The sequence below is a fragment of the Aythya marila genome, assembly GCF_965140915.1.
Source record: "Aythya marila genome assembly, chromosome: Z".
Lineage (NCBI taxonomy): Eukaryota > Metazoa > Chordata > Aves > Anseriformes > Anatidae > Aythya > Aythya marila.
Genome location: NC_139080.1, coordinates 54,521,903 through 54,546,087, shown reverse-complemented (window position 1 = coordinate 54,546,087; position 24,185 = coordinate 54,521,903). Strand labels below are relative to the sequence as shown.

At 38.9% G+C, this 24,185-nt stretch overlaps 1 protein-coding gene across 1 annotated transcript; it reads right to left on the bottom strand.

The window, feature by feature from the left end:
- Nucleotides 1–1,716: 1,716 nt before the first annotated feature.
- Nucleotides 1,717–23,880, bottom strand: LOC309890139 (S-adenosylmethionine synthase-like). The gene is made up of 9 exons (XM_082783726.1): nucleotides 23,673–23,880; nucleotides 18,887–18,964; nucleotides 15,194–15,316; nucleotides 14,438–14,550; nucleotides 13,535–13,678; nucleotides 11,909–12,127; nucleotides 10,195–10,377; nucleotides 7,316–7,449; nucleotides 1,717–4,056 (listed from the first exon to the last, which is right to left on the bottom strand). The coding sequence occupies exons 1-9, from the start codon at nucleotides 23,743–23,745 to the stop codon at nucleotides 3,954–3,956; spliced, it is 1,170 nt and encodes a 389-aa protein (XP_082639852.1). The 5' UTR covers nucleotides 23,746–23,880; the 3' UTR covers nucleotides 1,717–3,953.
- Between the last annotated feature and the right edge of the window lie 305 nt (nucleotides 23,881–24,185).

Genomic DNA, 24,185 nt, shown 5'->3' with positions numbered 1-24,185 from the left:
GGGCCGTTATGGCGGCCCCTCCCTCCCCGCGTCCCCTTGAGGCGGTGCCTCAGGGCGTGAGGTGGCGGCTGGGCGGACCCCAGCGCCCCGTTGGGTCCTAAACCCTGTCCCCAAGCACCACGTCCAGCCTGTCCTTGCACACCCCCAGGGACGGTGACCCCACCACCACCCTGGGCAACCCGTCCCAGTGCCTGACTGCTCTGTCTGAGCAGAAATGTCTCCTCATTGCCAACCTGAACCTCCCCTGGCACAACTTGGGGCCATTCCCTCTGCTCCTATCACCAGTTACCTGTGACAAGACACCAACCCCCAGCTTCCCACACCTTCCTTTCAGGCAGCTGCAGAGAGCAATGAGGTCTCCCCTGAGCCTCCTCCTCTCCTGACAGTTTCACTGCCAAGCCTCACATTTACCTCAGCAACAAGGAGGTGCTACAAAGGCTGGAAAAAAACGTTGAGGGTGACAGGACAGCAGAACTATTTCCTTCAGCAGCCCTGCAGGGCTTGTGCCTGCTTGAAATGCCCTTAGATGTTGCCTAAAAATCTTAGATCTCTAGCAGAGCGTACATATATTTTTAAAGAACAAAAGCGAGCAAATGAAACTCCACCAGTGAAAACTGACTTCATTTAAAATTATAAAACTGTGCGAGGAGAGAGATTTGATTTGACTGTTGCGAAAGGATCTTGGCACAAGGAGTGAATAATCCAGAATTTCAGTCAAGATATTGCATGCAGGCAGGCACCAAATGTGAGATCTGATACGAAAATCCCCCAATTTGTACAATTCCCCTGGTTCCTTCAAATTGCTCAGATGGCACAGTAACAGATACCAGTGGGAGTCCATCCCAAGGAAGACTGCAGGAGAGTGCATGTTACACGTGAAGGGAACCTAGGAAAAAATTTAGGGTAAGAAGCAGGAATGCTGCATTTGGAAAAAATCAGGATAGATCTAGAACTCCAATTACTATAGTTATTAGTAGGAGACGTTTGACATAAATGTTGTTTTCCTGGCCAAAATGTTGGAAAGAATACCAGGGTATTGTACTGACCAGGGTAATATAGGGTAATATATATCAGGGTATTTTACTGTGTTTTGTTTTTTTTTTTTAATATTTAGGACCATCCTCGAGAGGTCAAGCAGATGACTAAGTACGATAGGGTCTGAAATGTGTGCAGCTGCTTGAAAGCCTCTCCAGTAGTGGGGCTGAGCTTTTTTATTTATTGCTGAGTAAAAAAAAAAAAAAAAAAAAAAAAAAAAAAAAAAACCTGTGTTAAACTGCTCCAGTTTTAATGGTATGCAGCCAAAAGGAGTATCATGTTCTTTGTTATTTATGCATCATAGTTTTTTAAAGTTGCTAAAGGCATTAAGGCCTATCAGTTTTTATGCTGGCATCATCAAAAGCAGAGGAAAACAAGATTTTGCCATCTGTTAAAAATTTGCATCCCAGTTCTGACAAACAGGCTGGACTGCTGCAGGATGGTTGAGCTCCTGATGAAAATGCTGAGGTCTTCTCATTTTAACTCTCATCCAGACCTTCTACAGCCTGCACCAAAAGGAGCAAAGAGCACTTAGACCAAAAACCTTAGGTGGTGAAGATAGTAAAGAAGGCATGTCCTTTCGTACCACAAGGTCAAGGCAGTGGAGAGCTATAAACTGAGGTATTGTTAAATGACAAGTTCATTGTGTTTATTAGCATGTAGTGAAGATGTGTACTTTAATTTCCATTCCAGTAATTGCTTTCAGCTCATTAGGAATTAAATGAATTGAAAAGTGATGAATTAACATTCCACTTTGCGTTTCTCTGTAGCGTTTAAGAGAAATACAGTTAACAAAATGGGATACATAATAATGTCTGCATGGCTCTAGATAAGGTTTGCTAGGTTCAGCACAGCTGAAAATCTATTTCAGAAGAAGGAGAGTGTCCCATCTTAGCAGGAAGATTAATTACATCTCTAAGGTTTGTATTTTTTGGTGCAGCTGATCTTGTGATGTACTCTGAAAGCATGAGTCAAAGCTAATTCTGACACAAAGCAAATAGAACAGGTTTTGACCTTTCTTAATTTTAATGTCTTCGTTTTGCCAGCAGAAACTCTTCATCTCTTCTGAGATCAGAAAGAAAGGGACTTTCATAGCCAAGCTGGCACTTCCGTTTCATTCATTTTCTTCTCTAATTGGCTTCTCTAGGTTTGAGCGAAACTATGTCCTTTTGAAAGATTTAGGTTTAGTTCTACCTCAAAGGACTTCATGAGGATCATTAACTTTTGGAAGTGCACATCTAAGTTCACTATTTGAAAAAAAAAAACAAAAAAAAAAAACACCACGTTTCCTAGAACAGCCACTAATGGCTCTATATTTTACAGTGTACATCGTTATGATGTTACAAATTATTTTACTATAACACATATTTTTCATACTTGTAACTTTATTAGCTGAATATCTGTGCAGACTGCTACTCTGGCTGAAGTCTCAAAGTACAATGCATAAACTATTTGGGGCTTTTAATCTGATATGCAGTTACAATTTCTCACACAGGTGATGAACCACTATGTTTTGATGGATTTGTACAACATATTGTAGACACATATTTCAAAGAAAAGCCTGTTCGTTTGAGATTAACACATTTATTAAAATATCAGTTGCAACACTTGGAAATAAAAATATTTTGATTGACTGCTGTATGTAGGCTACATTATAATTTACCTAAATTTTCAGCAATAACTTCAGTCTTGATGATTATGTCTGCTCTGGGCATCATTTTTCAGTTTTGAGGCTACAGCTTAAGTGATTCATTTATAGACTTGCAGTAGGAAAGCATTTTGAAAAGATGTTAATTGATTTTGTGGAGCAATTGTTTTGTCTCTGGTTTTGTACTAAGCACTACAAATTTAGCAGAGGTAGCCTTTTTCTGTTTGCTTGTTTTAAACAAGGCACATGTCCTCTACTGTTTTTGAGGAAAATTTCACATTGAGCAAAATAGCTACCCTATGAAAATAACATTAATTCAATACTTATTGGAAGATTTGCTAAAAATGTGTAAGCAGAAGCTCTGGAGATTGGATGGATAGTGCTACCTCCTGTATGCAAGCCTTTTCATCTTTTCCAGTCCTTGGAAAAAAAAAAAACAAAAGCTGAATGATTTTGAATTCTCCCTCTCCATTTTGTGCTCTTAACCAGAAGTCAAAGGAAAATAATGTCCTCCAAGTGTTTTTTTGCAAAAAGATTTTACATTTCAGAAGTGACTAAATGAAACTTAACTGAAACGTTACACAACCTTTTCCAACTCATGCAGACATGGATATTTTCAGTTTGAAAAGGAGTAACTATAAATAAGTAAAAGCATTACAACAAAGGAGTCCATCAGCTTTCACAGAGGTAAACCTACAACACTACAATGTTAAAAGCAAACAGATAACACTACCTCAGACCTAAGTACATTTAGAGTTACAACAAGCTACGTTCTGAAATGGGTGTTTTTAATCATTTGCTCTGACCAGAAATACCATAACTAAAACTGTAGTTGTGGAGGTCACTGCCCAGAGAATTTAGGCAATTTGCACTATTTCTTTCTCCTGTCACAGGCAGCTGTTGGAAGTTACCTTGCCCACTTCAGGACAAAGTTAACTGGGTAAGCAGTAGCAGGCTTCTCTGGCAGGACAGTAGTGACTTTGACAAGCATCTGTACAATTTACATCTGATGGAAGCCAAAGGCCTAAGTTGTTCACACGTTACCAAAGACAGAGCTGAAAAGTATGTTAATTGAGCTGCATACATTTAAAGAGTGAGGTCATGGTGAAAGCTAGAAATTAAATACAATTATTTTTTAGTACATCTGTTAGCTACACAACGTCATTTAAAAAAAAAAAAAAAAAGAGTAGATACAGTCTTTTCATGAACAGCTTGGAATTGCATCTGATTGTTAAACCACCTTTCAATTAAATGAAGCATTCTGAAAAGCTTAATACACAAGCTTTTTGGGTATTTCCCATGTAAATTCTTCTCTCCCAAAGTGCCCATAGCAAGCTGTTTTTTGATAGATTGGCCTCTTCAAATCCAGCTCCCTGAATGAAAAGAAAAAACACAACACTTTACTCCAGTGTGTTTTGTGATTTAGACATGTCGGAGGGACAATCAGTATTACCCCTAGAATAAAGATTTAAAATATTAGGCATTGTTTCCTTGCCCAGTCACTAAGCATTACATCAGGAAAGGTAGTGAGCTGATAGCTTCAATTTAAAGTAACTACAGTCAGCTTTCTTCAAATTTAACAAAGATAAGGTAATACAGTTAAGCTTTATAAGCAAGCACTCTAATGCAGAAGCATTGCAATTGGAATGAAGTTCAGGTATACCTGTGCAAGCAAGAATGCATTTTGTGTTATTGTGAGTCTAATGCAGAATATTTTCGAGTGCTACTCTTCTAGATAGACAATGTTGATCTCAAAAAAAGCAGCCAAAGACGATCATCATCTAGTGGACTGAGTAATTGTGGAGGTTTAAAACTGCTTATGTCTACTGCACAGACTCACCAGAATAGGGCATAACAATGACTGTGGCTAGATAAATAATGAAGATGCAAGTCATGATTCTTGGGTTTTAGTCTGCATCATGTAGCAGATTGCAGCTATGCTAAATGGTTAGTCAAAGGTATCTACACCCATGTTTTTCTTTATTTCAGGCAAGGCCTGACATTTTCCTCTATTTGTGCTTTCTTCATTCGTTATTATTATGTTTAATTATCTTTAAAAGCACGTTTAAAATAGATGATTCATATCTTAAGCTGCTAGAGAGAAAACCAGCTGAGGAATAGCAAAGTAAGCAAAGCAACACAAATACTAGCAGGATTGTTAATTCTTTTTAGATGGTGAAGATATTACATATTCTAACACTTAAGGGGTCATTTGTGGATCTTATGATGAACAGCAGCTAAGTCTTGCCTCAAATAACATTTTATGTAATACGATCACATGCTTCAAGAGCCACTACAGTCATCCGTACTTGATTGTAATAGCAAAAAACATCAAAATGTGAGTTCCAACTAGATGAAAAGTAAGACAGCATAAAATACTTCGGTGCTTAGTTGGTTAGAATTGGTAGCTAGCACCATTTAAAGGACTTTAACTGTCATGAGGTAAATTTACCAAGGAAATATTCACTAAACAATTATCTTGGTTTTGCCTGTTTTCTTCCTTCTGTCTTCGCAAGTTCTGGGACTAAGAAAATGTACTTTAAAAATGCAGTATTTTTTTCTGTACCAAATCAAGGAATGTGTCTGGGAACCTCCACACAAACTATTGATGGCAACGAACTGCCATAATTACAAAGGAAAATTAGAGTTTCAATTCAATTTGTAAAACTGATGACATGTAGAAAACATTGCCTAGCAACTTAAGTTGCCATAATAACTCAGAATATATATATTAAAAAACAACAAACAAAAACAAAAACTTCAACTCTACGCTCAGTGTATATGTTCAGAAAACATTCTGAAAAGAATTGTAAAAGGTTGGCCTCACTGGAAAAATATTGATACCGTCTCATAGTGGATTGGTATTGAGAAACGGCTCCCTCCTAAGGAAAAAAGAGCCCTCATATTCATTCAGATGTTGGCATTTTCCCCCTCATAGTCAAATACAATAAAGATTTCTCCAGAATACATAGACCAGAATGATATTAATAGCTCCAGAGCAAAAAAAGAAGTGAATCATTACAAGTGGTTTCCTCAAATAATGAGACATCAAACACACATGTTAGCATTTCAGAACTGATGTTTTAAAACCAGTATTGCTCAAAGTGACAGACTCAATTCATGAAGACTCTTGCTGCTATCTGTCTCAGACTTGAGCTCCCATGTCAAATTCTACAGATTTTAATAAGAAGTAAAGTTTCTGTGGCAGCTCCTTTAATAGAAAAAAGAGAGAGTGTCTCTCTCCATTAGTTGTATATTTCACAAAATGAAGTCAAGACTGCAAAGTTTGGTGAAAATTGGCCAGGAGATTCAAAACTTCTTCACGACTGAGAGAGTGAGACTCTATAATTAGGTCTCAGGATGATGGACTACAAACTTGTAATGACATCTACCTCCTAAAAGTTCACATCCTGAGTTGTTCACAAAAAGGACAAAAAGAAGGAAAAATATTAGGGGCAAATTACTGCTGCATGGTGTGTAGGCGGGTCACTGCTGATAAGCACAGGAGCTGACTCTGCTTCTCTCTTCCAGCCTTTTGTGCTCTGAGAGAAGATCACAATTCCCATGCTTCTTTAAATATAACGACTATGTCTGTCTAAAACACCTCCTTGCTCAGGTCCACAAATATTTCAGAAAGGTATATACCTGGGTTGGCTGCAGGAAGCAGCCTGAGTAGTCTTGGATTTTCTTGTCCTCAGTGACTGCGTGGTAGCCTCAATGACTCATACGTTTCTGATCATAACTGACTTTTCACTTCAGGACATCTCATGGCAGGATTATTTATTTATTTATTTCTCTCCCCCCCCCCCCCCCATTGTTTTAAACACAAGATACTTCAACCTCTTAAGGAGGCTTAAGAGAGCATTTAAGATACCTGCATTCCATTTAAATTAAGTTTAGCTGACTTCAGATTTCCTGATGCAGAACACAGGTTACATTTTGCTCTTTTGGAGAAGCTAGTACCTTACAAGTGCTGCTTTCTCTTTGGGGCTAATGGTCAACATCCCCAGAAAAGCAACAGCAAGCACCATTCTGCCACTACTGTGGTAAGGCAACGCACAGTTTCTGTGCATGAGTAAGAGCAAATTACGGCACTAACTACCCACTCATTTCAAAGGGACTGCTAGTAAAGTGAAGACACCAGAATCTTGCCGTCTCATGGCAGCTGACTTACAATTTGTTGCCACCTAAAGATCGAATGCGGGGAGACCATATTTAACCGAGTACTTCTTTCAGTAAGAGGCAATATTTCTGATGCTCTCCAGATAAACCTGGGACGGGGAGGCTTACACTCTACATCTAATGTTAAATTCTAATTCTACTTAACCAAGCTTGCTACCACCTGACTAATGAACTGCTCCATAGCACACTACCAGGGTTACTGGGAGATGTGGCATTATACAGTTCGGCCAGACCTTACTTATTCAGAACATCTTGTGATAGGATTTATGAACCAGGCTTTGTATGCTGTACTGAGTGTGTGGGTCAGGCAACAGCAGAAGTGACAGCAGCAATAGACATATGATGAAGGTGACTTCTGTGAGGTTAGGAGCCAGAAATATTAATATTAAACTGCTTTAGAAAAGCATTAAGAACACGATTCCTTTCAGCAAATACTAATAGCACACAAACCTTATGATAGCTCCAAGGCGTAGATCAAAGTTTTTCTGTACAATCTCGAGCAGCTCTTCTTCGGATCTGTCTGAGGTTCCGTAATGAAACACTGAGATCGCAAGAGGATGACTCAGACCAATAGCATATGATAGCTGTGGAAGACACACACATAACTCAGATGCAGTTAAAGAGTCCTTCCTACATTTTGTTTAAGAGAAAGATCTATCTTATTTAACAAGGGAAGTTCATATGTACTTTTTCTGTATATAGAAAGCTAGGAAATATGTTTTTGCTGGTTTTCTTTTATGTTAGGAAATCGCCTATTTTCTTCATAAAATGTTCGTCTTGATCAAATATTAGACCTGGGTGACAAGCCTTAAAAGCAAAAGAGGTACCTTCTACGTGCTCAGATACTGTCATTTTGCATCCTTCACCATTGGTTAGACTCAAGGACTTCAAGCCCCTGAGACTCCAGGTTCTGAGATCTACAAATATATATATATATATATTTATTTTTTTTCCCAGAGGCAAGTAAAAAAAAGAAAAAAGTATGTAGGATGGGTCTTAAAAAAAGAAGAAAAGCTTTACTTCTTAAAGCACTTTTTTTCCCAGAACAACTTTTTGCATGCACTGTCTTCATCCAATACTTTCATGTACTTTTAAAAACACAATTATCAGAAAGACACAAAGTAATGCAGGGAGTACTGCCTGCAATTTCATTATATTCAGCTCTATAGCATCTTTCTGATGTCCAAGAATCGCATTAGTTTCTTTTCACCATAGCACAGTACTGTCAAGTTCTCTTGAAATCTATTTGCTTTTGTCATTCAGTCCCTTTCAGAAACATAGTCCTCCTGTAGCATAGGCTAACACATGCTTCATTTTTTTTTTTTAATCAGGATGCATTTATATGAAAATGTGTTTTGCTTGAATGTAACTAAGCAACACAAACCATTTCACTGAAGTTCACAGGTCTTCCTCACTGTGTCTGGTTTCTGCAGACTTCAGGAAGCAGTAAGTCCAGTGGCTCAGTTCTATCTTGGTACTTTTTAGTAACCCAGAATTGATTTTTGATAGAAACTACCCCAATAATGCAAATCTTCCCCTTAGATAATTTTGAGTTGTTTAACCATCAGTCGGACTAAGTATAAGTCACTGTAATGGTAAGCCTGTTTTTCATTAAAAAAATAGGCTGATAATTCTATATAATGCTAAATAAAAACTACATGGTATGTGTGATAATATACAGCTAATCAGCCTGCAGTTCCCATCTGGAACTGCATGTTGCCTTTTTAGTATTAAAAGCTGGTTAGTGTGGAAACAATGTCCATAGCAAAGCCAGCTCGATCATAAGCCTCGCTGGAGGCTGGCAGGGTCTTACAATACAGCCACTACTGGGATGAAAACACATTAATATTTCCACTTGATAGATTTTTCCATGTTAATCTTTAATCCAGCCTTCTACAACTTACAAGGACCTTTGCTTTTCTGCTCTCATCCTCTTCTCTCTTCCTTTCTTCCCAATATTGCTAATATCTGACATCTCCGTATTTTGCTGTTTACGAAATTAATCTTGCCTTGTCTACTACAGTCAGACTCAGGAACTTAAGGAGGGTGTCTAAGAGTTATGAAATAACAACATTCCCACCTAACTAATGAATTAAGACAGTGATATATGTGTTCAAAAATACCACTACAAATATGCATACCAAGTCAGAAATTTGTATTCCCTCAGGAAAATAATAAAATAAAATAAAATAAAATAAAATAAAATAAAATAAAATAAAATAAAATAAAATAAAATAAAATAAAATAAAATAAAATAAAATAAAATAAAATAAAATAAAATAAAATAAAATAAAATAAAATAGTAATTTGGTAAACATTGCTATCTGTGCTTGCTGTATTCCCAATCTCCCCTTTTCTTGTTTTACTCAAGACTTTAAGTTTAATCAGATATCAAACACATGCACATATAAAGTAATGGGTCTTGTTCCTAATCAGTATGTCTGGGTATCAAATCCTTGATTTTAAACAGATTCAGTGGACCTCCTCTCTGCTCAATGGTGAAGGTAAAGAACTCTAAACATACTTCTCCAACAAAGCATCAATCAGATCACAGCTTGATCTGGTGTATTACCAACTGCCTGGACAAACCTCAATTGTTTAGCATTTACTTTGGATTTGTACTTAATGGTGTAACTGTGTAAGTGTCAATAAAAAATCTCCTTCCATTTCTTAGACTTAATAGTCCCCAAAATTCATGCCTGAGAAAGGAAGTGCATTTCTTCTGAACATATAAGATTGATGAAAGTTGTTCTTGTATTAAACTCTTTAAAAAGTCTTATATAATTGAATTTTGCTTTTAGTCTTAGCTCACACAATAATAGTATAACAGGAACCCACGACAGAGAATTTGCAGTAGCTTTTGGGTAATTTCAAATACAGCTTGAAGTGGTTTAAGCTACAAGCAATATGAACATTTAGAAGAGAAGGTTGCGCAGCTGCATCTAGATACTGCTAACATAGCTGTCTGTAATGTGCAGTGCAACACAAGTTGAAGTGCTGGAAGTGCACATGTGTGGGGAAGATCACTTGAGTTCCCTGAAATAAAAGCAGCAATGGTATAGTGCCCAGAAGCAGGGGTAGCAACAGAGCTGGAGGAAGAGTACTACTAAGAACACTCCTTGTTTCAGGTACTTCCTGGTCTGTGTCTTTGGCTTCCCTCACAGGCCTCCTTAACACTTTCCCAAGACGAACACCCTGGAGACCCATTTTAATATGGGACATGATCTTCTTAACCTGGAGTGGGACTGTGATTTTGGCATGTATTCTGAGGGAAAAACTGAAGAGACAGAATTTCTGTTATGGTGTATTACTTCCACAGTTGCCCTTACCTGGATTAATACTCTTTTGCAGAGACCAGCTTTTACCAGTGATTTTGCAACCCAGCGAGCTGCATACGCTGCAGAACGATCGACTTTGGAAGGGTCTTTTCCAGAGAAAGCACCTCCGCCATGGGCCCCCCAGCCTCCATAGGTATCCACAATGATCTTCCTGCCAGTCAGTCCAGCATCACTCTGCAGGACAAACAATTCAATATTCATGAGACACAGCAGTTTATCCAATCCCATGCTAGGTTACTAGGTACAGCTTTATTTCGCATTTGCCACAGATACAACTCATTGTTCACAGTACCTACTTTCACATACAACTGTTTAATGAATGGTATGTACATAACTGGAATTATTTTTTCAGGGATGTACTAAACCATCCCTGCTGCAATAACGTTAGAAAACTAATAAGAAAGTGGCATAACTGAACGTGTCACAAAAAGTGTGCTGCCTTCAAATCAGCAATGTTGAAATACTTTCTCTGGATTGCTGACCAATGACTTCATTCAATAACACTTGACAGAGGTGAAGAATTTTGAGAGACAAAAGGCCTTGCTGAACAACAGATCACGTAAGACCCAAAAGGTTAACAAGCTTCGCTTACATACACATACTAAAGTGGAAGCAGTAGCTTCACAGAGCTGCATCTCAGTGCTGTCTCGCACAAGGGCACTGAAATATTTTATCTGAGTTCATCCAACGGTTCACTGGTGGTACAAGGACTGCTTGATACTTCTCCTAGCTTCTTCCCACCTGCCTGCATCCCCAGTGATGGAAAACCACCCTTTTGCATGGACTTTGGCCTGCTTCCCACAACTTGATGAGATGATTTAACTTGTTCAACCAGCAGAGAATTATTGTCTTTCTGTGAGATTAGCAAAGCTGTTAACTGCAAGCTGTTAAACAAACACTAGAATGTCAAGAAACTCCATCCTAGAACAGCATTAACTGTTTAATTGTATTAATTTAGTTAATACACTAACATTAAATCTCCAAATAAGTAATATAGGAGTAAAGCTGATATTTATTCCTCAGTGAAAACAGTTTCCCTACACCATCCCAGTATGATCATGAGCACACCTTGTAAGTTTAGTAATTTAATTCCTTACACAAAACTAAAAAGTTTTGTACAATGAAACTTTTTACAAATTCATAGCAATGACCTGCTTATTGGTACTAGTATGTTGAAACTGGAACAGAAGTCAAATTCTAACAAGTAGCAAGGGGTTTAGTACATTAAGGGTTCCATTAACTTTTGTGAAGCTTTCTGAATGATATAAATGTAGATGCTTGCTTATTTATATGTAGAAACTCAACTATAGAAGATGTAGTTATTTCTGTTTTTTGTTTTTTTTTATTTATTATTATTATTATAATTATATTTTGTTTTTAGTGTGAAAGCAAATAGATTCTTCCTGTCAGGCATTTTAGCATGTGACCTACAGGAAAACATTCAGTCATTTAAAATACCTTCTGAGAGCAAGACAAAAATCCAAGAATCTTTATAATTGGCTATCCAAGCAGGTACAGCTCAGTTTAGATGCAAGCTGTTCAGTACTAAAACTCCAGTAGAAGTGACTGAAGCTTCCTTAAAAATATATATACTTTTTTATTTAAAGTCATAGCAGTGCAAGACAGCATTTAGAAATGTGGCAACATCTGTTCAGGCTTTCTGAATCCAAGCCTGTTTAGCCTTTCTTCTTTCAGAGCACCATACCTTAGGACCACCTTCTACAAACTTTTCACTTGGAAGCAGATGATAAATTGTTTGCTCATCAAGATACTTCTCTGGAATGACTTCTTTAACAACTTTCTCCATTAGCTCCTTCTGTATGTGTTGTAGAGGTACATCTGGGGCATGATGTACTGAAATCACAACTGTGTGTACTCGGATGGGTTCCACTGTTCCATTGCTGTCCTTGTATTCCATAGTGACCTGGAAACAAATCACTCAAGGTCAGCAGCACCTCTACGGTACTCTTCTTCAGATGGAACACTAGTTGGAAAATTAAAAACAAACAAACAAAAAAACACTTCACAATTCTTTTCTACAGCAAAAATAAAATAAAATAAAATAAAATAAAATAAAATAAAATAAAATAAAATAAAATAAAATAAAATAAAATAAAATAAAATAAAATAAAATAAAATAAAATAAAATAAAATGGATGAAAATTAATGGGTTGTTGCTGATGTTTAGTATCACCATGGGAAAAGATACAGAAAGTGTTAAAGTACCATCACCAAAAGAGTTAGGTAAAGGATATTACATGTGTTTCCACAGAGATAGAAAAAATCAGCTGGTATGATACAGAAGCCTAAGATTTCTACTGACAGATGCTAAACTCATTCAGTTTGGCATGTTAACGTAACTTCAAGTAGTAAAGCCAAATTAATTTTTGGAGAACCCTGCTGAAATATGTAACTGTAGTTTATGATATGGTGGGCTGTATCTTTTGCTACACGCTGCATGCCTTTTACATACGTGCAAATATATGGCATTGCTTCATCCTTAATACAGGTTTTCTTGCAGACTCAGAAGACATCTACTTTCCTACTCTTCAAAAATGTTTGGATACCTACACCATGGCAGGCATATTCATGTATTCTATGCACTGCTGCCAAAAGAAACGGACACAACCCGTGTTGCACTGTAACAGCTGCAGCAGTACAACTCAATGCAGTTCATTCCCACTAAAGCAACAACAATTAAGAATAAAACACTGCACTGCCTTGGAAATGCCACATGCATAGATTTCCTTTCCTCTGCTGAAGATTTCACAGCCTGAAAGACAGATGACTTACTGCCTTTGAGACTGCCAAAGTACATCACTCTTACAGTGTGGCACAGTGACTCATCCACTCAGCTCTGCAACACGGCTGTTAGTGGCTCTGACCAACGATCAAATACGGCATATATAGGGTTTGACACAAAAGCAGGCCTGCTTTAGCTGAGAAACCATAGAACTATCTCAGTCCAGGATTCTGGAATACTGGTATTTGTTCAGAAAACAAACATACAAACAACAACAACAAAAACTGCTTGATGACAGTAATTTGTTAATCTTAGACTCCAGGGGAAAAGAAACAAAATGCAAGTGTTATTTTGAAGAAAACTGCAAAGGCACTGACAGAACAGATTAAACATCCCATGTGTGCTACACACATGTACCTTGTGAAATTCACCCCACCTTGGAATATAAAATAGACACCACCATTTTTGGGAAAACAAACAAACAAGAACAATATGAATCCTGGTTTAGCAGCAGACAGGGTAAATGATTTCTCTTGTTACTCACCCTTAAAGTTTGTAAGCTCCTTTTTATGCTTCTACTTTACAAACCTGTGTTTTCCCATCTGGTCTAACCCAGGGCCATGTTCCATTCCGTTCCAGAGCCTTTATCCTTGCAGTAAGCTTGTGTGCCAGGAGGATTGTTAAGGGCATGCATTCCTCAGTTTCATCAGTGGCATAACCAAACATCAAACCCTGCATTGAAAAACAGAGAACTGTATTGAAAAACAGGGAAAAAAGGCCACATATTTCCATGTTCTCTTTGCATTTCTGCACCTGTCTTTGCCACACAGTACTTTAAAACCACCCAAGCCTAGAAATATACAGCAGTAATGTGCAAAGTGAACACAGCCAGTCTGAAATAACATTTATACATCTTCATGCACAAGAATCAGAGATACACCAGGATTGGGTTCCCAAGAGTGACTTCAACATCCATAAGAATCCAAAGGATTAATAGACATAAACCTCATAAAGACTGCTCAGTCCTCTCCCATTCATGGCAATTAAAATAATGCTACATCTGATGCCTGAGAGGCAGAAAGGCTACTCAAAAGGACTCGAAAGACCAGCACTGCCACCTACTGATAAAAAGGTTAATTGTAGCTCTAGTCAGTAAGGCCGCAGGAAACAAGAAAAGCCACTTTCAGTGAAGCTACTGATCATAGAATCATAGAATAGCCCGAGTTGGAAGGGACCCATAAGATGGCTATGTTACTTTTTCTCCTTCTCTTTTTATTTTTATTTATTTAACTTATTTATTTATTTATTTATTTGTTTATTTATTTATTTATTTATTTATTTATTCATTCATTTCTAGAGGCTAAGAGAGTGCACAGTATTTAGCCATTCATTCTTACAGTACAGTTGCTTTTAAGGCTCTGCTCCAACACAAATCTAACTCTTTGTGCATATACTAAATCTGAGTAAGTGCCTGGAATGAAGTCCCATTACCTGATCCCCTGCTCCAAGGTCATCATCACTCTTGCCATGGGAGACAGCATGCTTGATCTCTTTACACTGTTGTTCTAAGGCCACTAAAACTGTGCAAGTCTTATAGTCCAATCCTAATGAAGGGAGTTTTGGAAAGTTAGGTCATATATTCTTCAAAGTTCAGGAACTGCTAGAGAAACATTTTTGGAATATCTAGTTATTTTGGCTAAGACTTTAATAACTCTAAGCATGTAACTTTCCTAAACTGTCATGGCTTTGTATTGCTAACAGAAGCAGACAGTATCAACACATTCAACAGTCTCAAGATCTGGGCAAGTACAAGGTATTAGTTGAAAAATTAGCTCTTTAAACTGGTGTATGAAGTGTAGCTGTACAAGCTGCCCCACAAAAGCTTGTGATGTTGCTTATAATCCTTTTGTAGGCTTATTCACCCCAAGCACAAGGAGCACCAGTGTCAAAGCTTTTGCTGTACAAACCTGCAGATGTAACCATCTTCTGACATTTGAGCAAACACCAGTTCTGCATCAAGGAGCAAGAGGTAGATGGCCCTTTCAAGAACAAGTCTTTTTGAACATGCCAACTTCAAATAGCTTCCCCAGTACCAGTTGTGGCACTAAAATTGTATCAACCACTGTGCAGTTTTCTTGTAGGTCTGGATACACGTTTCATTTTATTTTCAAGAAGACCGTAAAAAAACAAGACTTTGGCCACATGCAGAATAGATCCACCAATGAATGCAAGAAGGATCTCACTCACCTTTAGAAGAGTCATCATACCCTATCCTCTTAAGGGTCTCTCTTACAATTTGTTGGTAATCTACTATAGCCCGGGATGTGATCTCTCCACAAAGCAAAATCATTCCAGTTTTTGCTACACACTCTGCAGGGAAAAAAAATAAATTAATTAAAAATATAAATATACACTGCTACTATCATTACAATTACACAAGAAGATTCTGAAGAAGGTTCTATAAACAAATGATTACTTATAGAGGAAACTCAGAAATGCCTTAGCATAAGCATAGGTCCATGTGCAGTTACTCTTCTCTTTAGCTGATACTAACATTAAAATCAGTACATGAGGGTTCCATCTAATGCAATTATCCTATCTTGATAGTAGCCAGCACCAAACATTTATAAGAGCATGTCAAGTCTACAGCACTGTGCTCCAAATGCTTTCCTGGTCTACACCAATTTCAGCTCAGGGACTTGCTGAAGCTAGAGGGACATCATTTATTAACAGATGGCATTACCAGTCTGACAGATTTTTGTTACATTAATTCACACAGTTGCTCTTAGCAACCATGAAAACTTTTAGCATCTACAGCATCCTGGAGTGGGAAGCTCCACAACTACATTACAAATTCTGTGCAGAATCATTTCATATTGTTTCAAGCATCAATGTGGTCTTCAAATCTCATGTCATGCCTTCTACATTTTGTGTTAAACCATACTGCATTCAACCACAAAAAAATCACCGCATCAATACAACCTACAACTATATAGCTCTATTTCATATCCCATTCAATCCCCTGTGTTCTGAACTGAAGAGGTCTAGGCTATTCATTTAAAGACATCACATGACAATGCTGTTACTATTTCCAGGGCTTTTTACAATCTTGCTATTGCCTTTCTGGGATGGATAAGAGGAACAGACTGCACACAGCATTCACAACAGGCAACCCCGAATTTACATACTGGCTTAACAATGTTCTCGGTTCCACTGTCCATAAGCTTCAGTGCAATCCCTAACCCTCAGCATGGGCTTTTACAGCTACTGAGAACTGACTCTTTCCACAGAAATGTGTGTCTGTGACAACCCCCGTGTAATTGTACAACTTCTGTGTGCTTGCAATGAACCTAGCCTTTAATATTTGGGATTAAGTGTGCTCTCTTTCCCCTTACATAGACCTAGGCTGAATTTCATCCATCACTTTTACCATCTCTTCATCATCTAATCTGAATAATTTTGTTTTCAAGGTTAAGTATTACAGGCAGGAATATGCTATAAGATTGTAGAGGTATGGACTGCAGTATCACATAAAGACAATTAAGCTTGCTTCACTTGCTAGTTTAGCTTAGATAATCTGTTAAAAACAGTGCAGGGCAACCTTTTTTTCTGTTTGCAAGAGGAATTAGTCTATACTGAACTACTGGGCTATATACCAACTCACATTGTATCTCTGAATTATGCTGTGAACACAGCATGGTGGTCTTCAGTGAGAGTCCATAATAGCACAGTAGCCCTAAACCTACAGAGCACATCAAACCCAAGCAGCGATACCGCTACAGCACAAGGTATCCTGATAACATTAGTTTCACACTCAGCCCTGTGCTCCTGCCCTACTGACCTGTGATCTTCTTCCTGCCTGCCTGACTGTAGCAGACCACCTAAGTGTGTGAGGCAGGTATCATACTGTGATTCCTGTACTGGCAGAAGAGACCTTATATTCCAGGCACAAAGAGGAGCAGAATGACTTGCAGCATTTCCTGTGTGGTCCCTACCAGCAGGGAAAGTCTTTCCAGAAGAACGCAAAGTTACAGAACCAGGGCTTGGAGAAACAGCAAAATAAGGCTCCAGTCATTACCAATAGTCCCTAGAAACATTCCCAGGCCAGTAACAACCACACAAAGCTTTGACAGTGACGCAAGACTTCATGGCACAAAGACACTTCTTTTAGTATGAGGAGAAGAATGATTCATCTTGCTACCTATGACCACTTCCCATCCTGACTGAAATTTAATGCAACCAAAAGAAAGCATGGCTCAGGAGCTGCACTACAGCTGCAACACATAACTGAGACCTAACAACACCCCCATTTGTTCTACTCGAGAGAAAGTTAACTTACAAGGTTTGGGGCTTTTCATGGGGGGATTAATTTCTTAAATGTTTAAGCCTTCCCAAAAGAATACACCACTTCCCAGAAGAATACTCCACTACAAGGTAGAAATTTCCAGTTCATTTTTATACTGTCATGGTTTATGGTTAGCTAATTTTGTCTCTTGACTTTGATTTGCTGAACACACTGGGAAGGATCTCTTATTCCCAAGAAAGCATTTGGCTTGCACTTAACCAGAGAGGAAGTAGAATACTGATTTTGCCTTTGGCTTTATGTTACTTGCACACAGTATTCTCCTGCTTGACTTTACTGCTATATCTTATGTCAGCAGCACATAGACCGACCAGCAAGTGGCACTTGCCAGTGTAATAATTAAGAACTTCATATGCAAAACTCACTGATCATACAAGCCCAAGCAGCAAATAAAATTCAGAGAACTTCATATAGTTTTTTATATTGGTAGATAGAACCTAGTTTCAACATCTCCATAAATTACGTTTCATAGTTACATAAAAATGTGATGTTACAGTGACTTAGTACTTGCATAATGCTTTTATTTTTCTTTCAGAAACTTTGAGGGTAGGCCTGACCGATTAAATAGAAATTCTAAGTTTTACCCAGAAACTGCTTCTTCTTCTCTAAGCAACTATTTTTTACTTTTTATTTTTTTAAAAAGCAAACTGCATCTGGTCAACCAATTATCTTTTCCAGACTTATACATTAATGCTATACTCCAGTTTTCTGACTCTAGCCAGCAGTTTTAATATTTTTCTATTTTTTTTCTCTTATTCCCCCCCCCCCCCAACAGATCACAGGCATTAAGGGTTTACCTATGTAATCATGTCACACTTCAGTCTTCTTTTTGATAAGACCAACTGATCTTGTTTCTCACATCTCTTGTGACCCATTTTTAGTCCTTGTCATTTTTGCAGTGTTTCTCTGTTACCAGCTCCAGCTTTTAGAAGCATAACTGCCTGCAATACTGAAATACATGCTTCACCAAGTCTAATGTAAACAGTAAACCCTCCCCCTACCTCTTCTCATTGCTTACATCTGTGCCTCAAGGATCAAAAGAGATTTCTTAGACCAACTGACTCATTAGATCATGGTACTCCCAAGATGCTGTTGCTCCAACTATGGCCTGTATCACTTATTCTATGAAAGAAATGGCTTTGCTCTCAAAGGCCCTTAGAAACATTCCCATTCTGTGTTCATCCCAATCCTAAGAACAGTAAGTTCTTAGCCTCCAGTTTGATCAGAATCACATACAAATGAACTGGTTCTGTAAAGGCACAGCAAATATATATTTAGCACTCAAGGATTTTAGTTTTATTAATACATTTTACTCACTATACCAGAAAATGTGTCCTGACATATACGTTTCCTCTGTTCTCTCTCTTTTTTTTTTTTTTTTCTGTTCATGTTCTACAGTCTTTTTCCTGTCTTCCCTTCTCCTCCGAGTCAGCACACAAGAACTGGCCTCTTGACTGACTATTGAAGTGTTGACTGCCAGCCAACTACTGCAAGAATTTTGGAGCACAGGATGTTTTATCAACGGAGATTACTTGTTGTGCTTCATTAATCTGTTTTTCTATCTGCTTTGAACTTACCACAGGCAACCTTGGCATCTGGATCAATACTGAGATGAGCATCTAGAACAGCATCACTTATCTGATCACACATCTTGTCTAAAAGAAAAAAAAAAAAAAGAAACACATAACATTTATTTTTGTGATAAAAACTGAAAAGTGAAAATCGTAGTAAAATTTTATTTCCAGTGGCCAAGAGACTTCTGTTTACAGAACATCTGCCAAGAGGCTATTTTAATAACTTAAATTCTGAACATGTCTTAACCCGTGTTCACAACGCTCCTCAAGTCAAATCTAACAAACATATTACTATGGTCTGCAAGGACCAGCAGCCTAGTGGGTCAGGGACAAAGAGAAAGACCTGCAAATGCATCCAGAAATACTATTTTTAGGAGAAGAGTTGTAAGAAGCATGTTCTGAGCATGTATTTAAGACAAGCTCTTTCAGTGAGGGGTTTGCATTCCTACCCTCTTTATTGCTCTTTCTGCATTTTATTGCGCAGGTCTGCCCTGAGCCTCCTCTTCTCCAGACTAAACACCCCCAGCTCCCTCAGCTGCTCCTCACAGGACTTGCGCTCCAGGCCCCTCACCAGCTTTGCAGCCCTGCTCTGGACATGCTCCAGGGCCTCAATGTTCTTCTTGTAGTGAGGGGCCCAAAACTGAACACAGTACTTGAGGTGCGGCCTCACCAGAGCAGAGCACAGGGGGATGATCACCTCCCTGCTCCTGCTGGCTGCACTGTTCCTGCCACAAGCCAGGATGCCAGTGGTCTTCTTGGCCACCTGGGCACGCTGCTGGCTGATGTTCAGGCAAGCATCAACCAGCTCCCCCAGATCCTTTTTCTCTGCACAGCTTTCCAGCCACTCTGCCCCAAGCCTGGGGCGCTGCATGGGGTTGTTGTGGCCAAAGTGCAGGACCCAGCTCTTAGCCATGTTGAACCTCATCCCACTGGCCTCTGCCCACCCACCCATCCTGTCCAGGTCCCCCTGCAGGGCCTTCCTGCCCTCCAGCATATCAAGACTTCCCCCCCAACTTGGTGTCGTCTGCAAACTTAGTGAGGGTGCACTCAATTCCCTCATCCAAATAATCAATAAAGGTGTTAAAGAGGATGGGCTCTAGCACCGACCCCTGGGGAACACCACTCATAACCAGTCACCAGCTGGATTTCACTCTCCTCACCACTACTCTCTGGGTCCAGCCATCCTGCCAGCTTTTAACCCAGCAGAGAGTGTACCCACCATCATTACAACAAAAAAAATCGTAAATACATTCAGCCATACAACTACGCAGCTAGATCTACAGCACTGTCTGAATCCATAAACCAGGTGTCTTTATTGTTTGCAAGTTTACATAATTATCTATGTAATTATCTATGTTATTGTTGCTCTCCTCTGGGAATATCATTACATATGCAGGTAAACTAGAGAGCCCAAAGATGAAGTTAATGAAGGAGGAGTGTAACTGAATGTTCACCTTAAACAACTTATTTACTTCTAATCTTCTTTGAAAGAAAGCATATAAGAATGAAATTATAAAATAACAGTTATTCTATGCCCCCAAATATCTGTAATTCAATGCAAAGTTTAAGGCTTAAAGTGAAGTTAATATGAGAACTGCAGAGTAGTATAGAGTGATGGAAGGGACCATCACCAGGAATGATGAAGGGTTCATTCAGAAGGGACCTTTCAAGGTCACTTCAGAGCTAACCAAAAGTTAATGGATATAATTAAGGATATTTTATTCTTGAACACCAACAGGCATGGGTGCTCCAACCACCTCCCTAGGAAGCTTGTTCCAGTGTTTGCCCACCCTCATGGTACAGAATTTCTTCCTAATGCCCAGTCTGAACTTCCCTGGCACAGCTCCGTGCCATTCCCTCCTGTCCTGACATGGGTGACCAGGGAGCAGAGACCTGCACCTCCCTCTGCGCTTCTCCTCCTCAGGGAGCTGCAGAGAGCCACCAGATCGCCCCTTGTCTTCCTCTTCTCCAGACTGGACAGCCCAAGTGTCCTCATAGGACATTCATGAGTGAGAAACCACATTTGAACCATTCAGAAACCTGACATTTCACGAACACCTGTTAAAGGAAACTATTAATTCAGTTAATCACTGTAGCTTATACACATTAGGACAATTACTTTTCATTCAGGAATTTAAATTGGGATTTCACAGGCCAGAGCTGGTAACACCCATTGAGCCAGAGTTTGGCCAAAAATTTGGCCAAAGTGACAAAAACTGGCCAAATGGCCAAGGAGCCCATGTGAAGGCGCCTCCCACCAGCTGCAGACCCTGAAGGCCACACCGCCATGGCACTGTAGGCTGACTTGCACCCAGGATGTTTCAGCCCTGCTCCTGCCCCCATGTGCACAATCCCCTGTCCAGCAGCATCTCTGGTGGTGACACCTCCTCTGGCCTCCCATATCCCAGAGGTTTCCTGTACTCCTCACAGGTTTGTGTTTGCTGACGGAGCAGGCTGCACATTCAATTTCCATGACGGCGCTAACAGCTAGGCCTAGTGGCCCATTGATTTTAAACTTACAATTTAGGTCATTTAAATTACTTCAGAGACAAGTTTAATACCTGTCAATCTGCCAAATAACAAATATGTACTTTTCAAATTTTCTCTGAAAAGAGACTTGCAGTGTGTTCAGCTTTCCCACAGATATGCAAAAAGTGCTATTTTGATTCTCCTAACAGAATGGTACAACTTCCAACATACTTTAAGAGAAAGGAAATGTGAACCATGCTAGCCTGTAACTTTGAACAGGTGGATCTTTGTGCCATCAATATTACCTCAAACACAAATTAGAATGAGGCTAAAAGCAAAGCACAGTTCCTAGCCTGTACTGGGCTCTTCGGTCATGTCCTCCCAGACACAGGACCTTGTGTTGTCCTTATTAAACTACATCCAGTTCTCACTTGCCAACTCTTCCATCCTGTCCATATCCATGTAAAATGGCTCTCCCTTGCAACATGTCCACCTCACCACCCAGATTAGTGTCAGCAGCAAACTTATGAGGGGGCTTTCAATGTCATTGTCCAGATCATTTGTGAAGGTATTGAACATCATGAGGCCCATCATCGACCCCTGGCAGACCCTACTTGTGAAGGGCTGCCAGGCTGCATGAAAGGCATCAATCACCACCCTCTGAGTGTGGTCTGCTAGCCAATTTCCATCTCTCAGATGACATGTCCCATCTATATCTTGCCAGTTTGTCAAGGATGATACTCCAAGTAATGATGTTGTATTGGATCCTCCCAGTCACCTATTTCATTTGGCTTATAATCATTTATAAGTGGACTTGTTCCATTACCTTCTCAGGGTTTGAAGTAAGACTAATGGCCCCGTAGTTTCCCAGATCCTCTGTGGGGCCCCTTTTGCAGATGGGTGTGATCTTTGTCCTCTTACCTTACTGAAATTTCTTGCTAGAGCATTTACTTACAGGATCACAAACATGGTTGGTTATATAAGTTATATTGTACCACCACTGATTAAAAAATGACCACAGTTTGATGACACAAGGACGTAAGATGAAAGACAGAAACATCATGTGGTCATAATTTCAGACCCAGAAATTATATTTAAAATCCAGTGTAAATTCAGTAATGCCAAGCTCAAAGTTTATTAGATGGCAAATATGCCAACTGCCCTGAGTCAAACTGAGCCCTGAAAGTTGCAAAATAGGTTTATGCCACAGAATCTGATGCTCAAGCAGAAATGGCATAACCTGGAACAACTGATAAGTTTTATTGCCTTCAGCTATTTGCCCCATTACAACATACAGCATAGTGTTTAAAAGCAAATAAGTGTTTTTCAGCGGTTCTAGATGTGACACACTACATGCTGCAGTGGTTTTGCAGCTCTTGGGCTATTCACTAGGGGCTGGGCAGACAGATGTGACACTATAACTGGTCTCACACTACGCCATTCCCACATAGCAAACTGCAATCCTGAGAACACAGATACACAACAAAAACTCAGCTGCAAAAAGTTTAGTGTTTGACATCAGCCTTATTTTCTTACTATTAGGCTTTTTGTCTTTTATTTTAATATGGAAAGAAGTAATGTTAATTTTAGCCTTAGAATTAAAATGATCCATCTGAAGGTTAAAATAAAAGGAACTGTTGCTACCTTTACTGCAAATGTAAATCACTAGTATTTATGTTGAAGGTCCAAACTTCCTCTACTCCACAAGTTAACATATCTTCTAGATGCGCATCTGTCTAAACAATGTTGTGCGGAAAATAACTGATTTTAATGAACAGCAATTAGAGCTGAAGCATTGTCTTTCAGTCCCAGACCCTGGAAAATAAACTAGTTTTGTACCGCCTACAGCATATGTAAACTTGCATTAGGGAGAGCAACGTGGCAAAACAGCTATATTTAGTATCTGGAATGCAGCTCTCAAGAAAATCAAAGCTCAATATTCCAAATGTTTCAGAAATTGAGACAAATGATCACCTATGTAAAAAAACATATTTTTTTTTCATTGCAGAATTACAAAAGCAATCAATGCACTGTATATGTGGTAGCTCTAAGTCTAGTTGTAGAAGATGTCTCCAAACTTCTTCCTCTCAAGCAAAAGTTTAAAGCCCTTCATGCCAGACTATGTTACATACTAAACAAATAAAACAAATTCTTGCCAAGCAAACAAAAACATTAATCTGAAGTCTAATCAAAGTAATTAATTGGTTCTTTTTTTTTTTTTTTTTCTCCACGAGGGAAGATATGATTAAACTCCCATCAAATAGCATTCTTCAGTGCAAGTATTAATAAAAGCAAAGTTTCAGTCAGTATTTTGACTTACCAGAATGTCCTTCAGCAACAGATTCTGAGGTAAAAAGAAATCGCTTTTCTTTTTTTGAGGTATGACTTGACATGTCTTAGTATTTTTAGCGAGCCTGTAAATAAGAAAGACCCAGAGCAGCTACAGAACAAGCACAGACAGAACGTGAGGTGGAAAGGTTAATGTATCTATGCAAACAGCCGACGTAATTGCTTCCGCATGTTTGTTCCTCAAAAGATTAAGGCTGATCTTTGTGGATCTTAAAAAGCATTGCTACAGAAAAATCTTTCATAAGACTTTTGTGTTTGATTAACCTTGGTCCTGTTAAAGTCTGCAGAAGTGTAATCATTAAGTTAAATGTGAGTTAAATGTAAGTTAAGCCAGAGTTTAATACTTTTGCACACTTCCCCAAGCCTCCATTCTTACTTGCTTCTAAGTGCTAAGTAAAAAGCATTTCAAGATAGTAAAAAACACGGAGATTTTATCTGAATTTGTAAGGGCAAATGAAGTTTTATCTTAGGCATAATACCCATA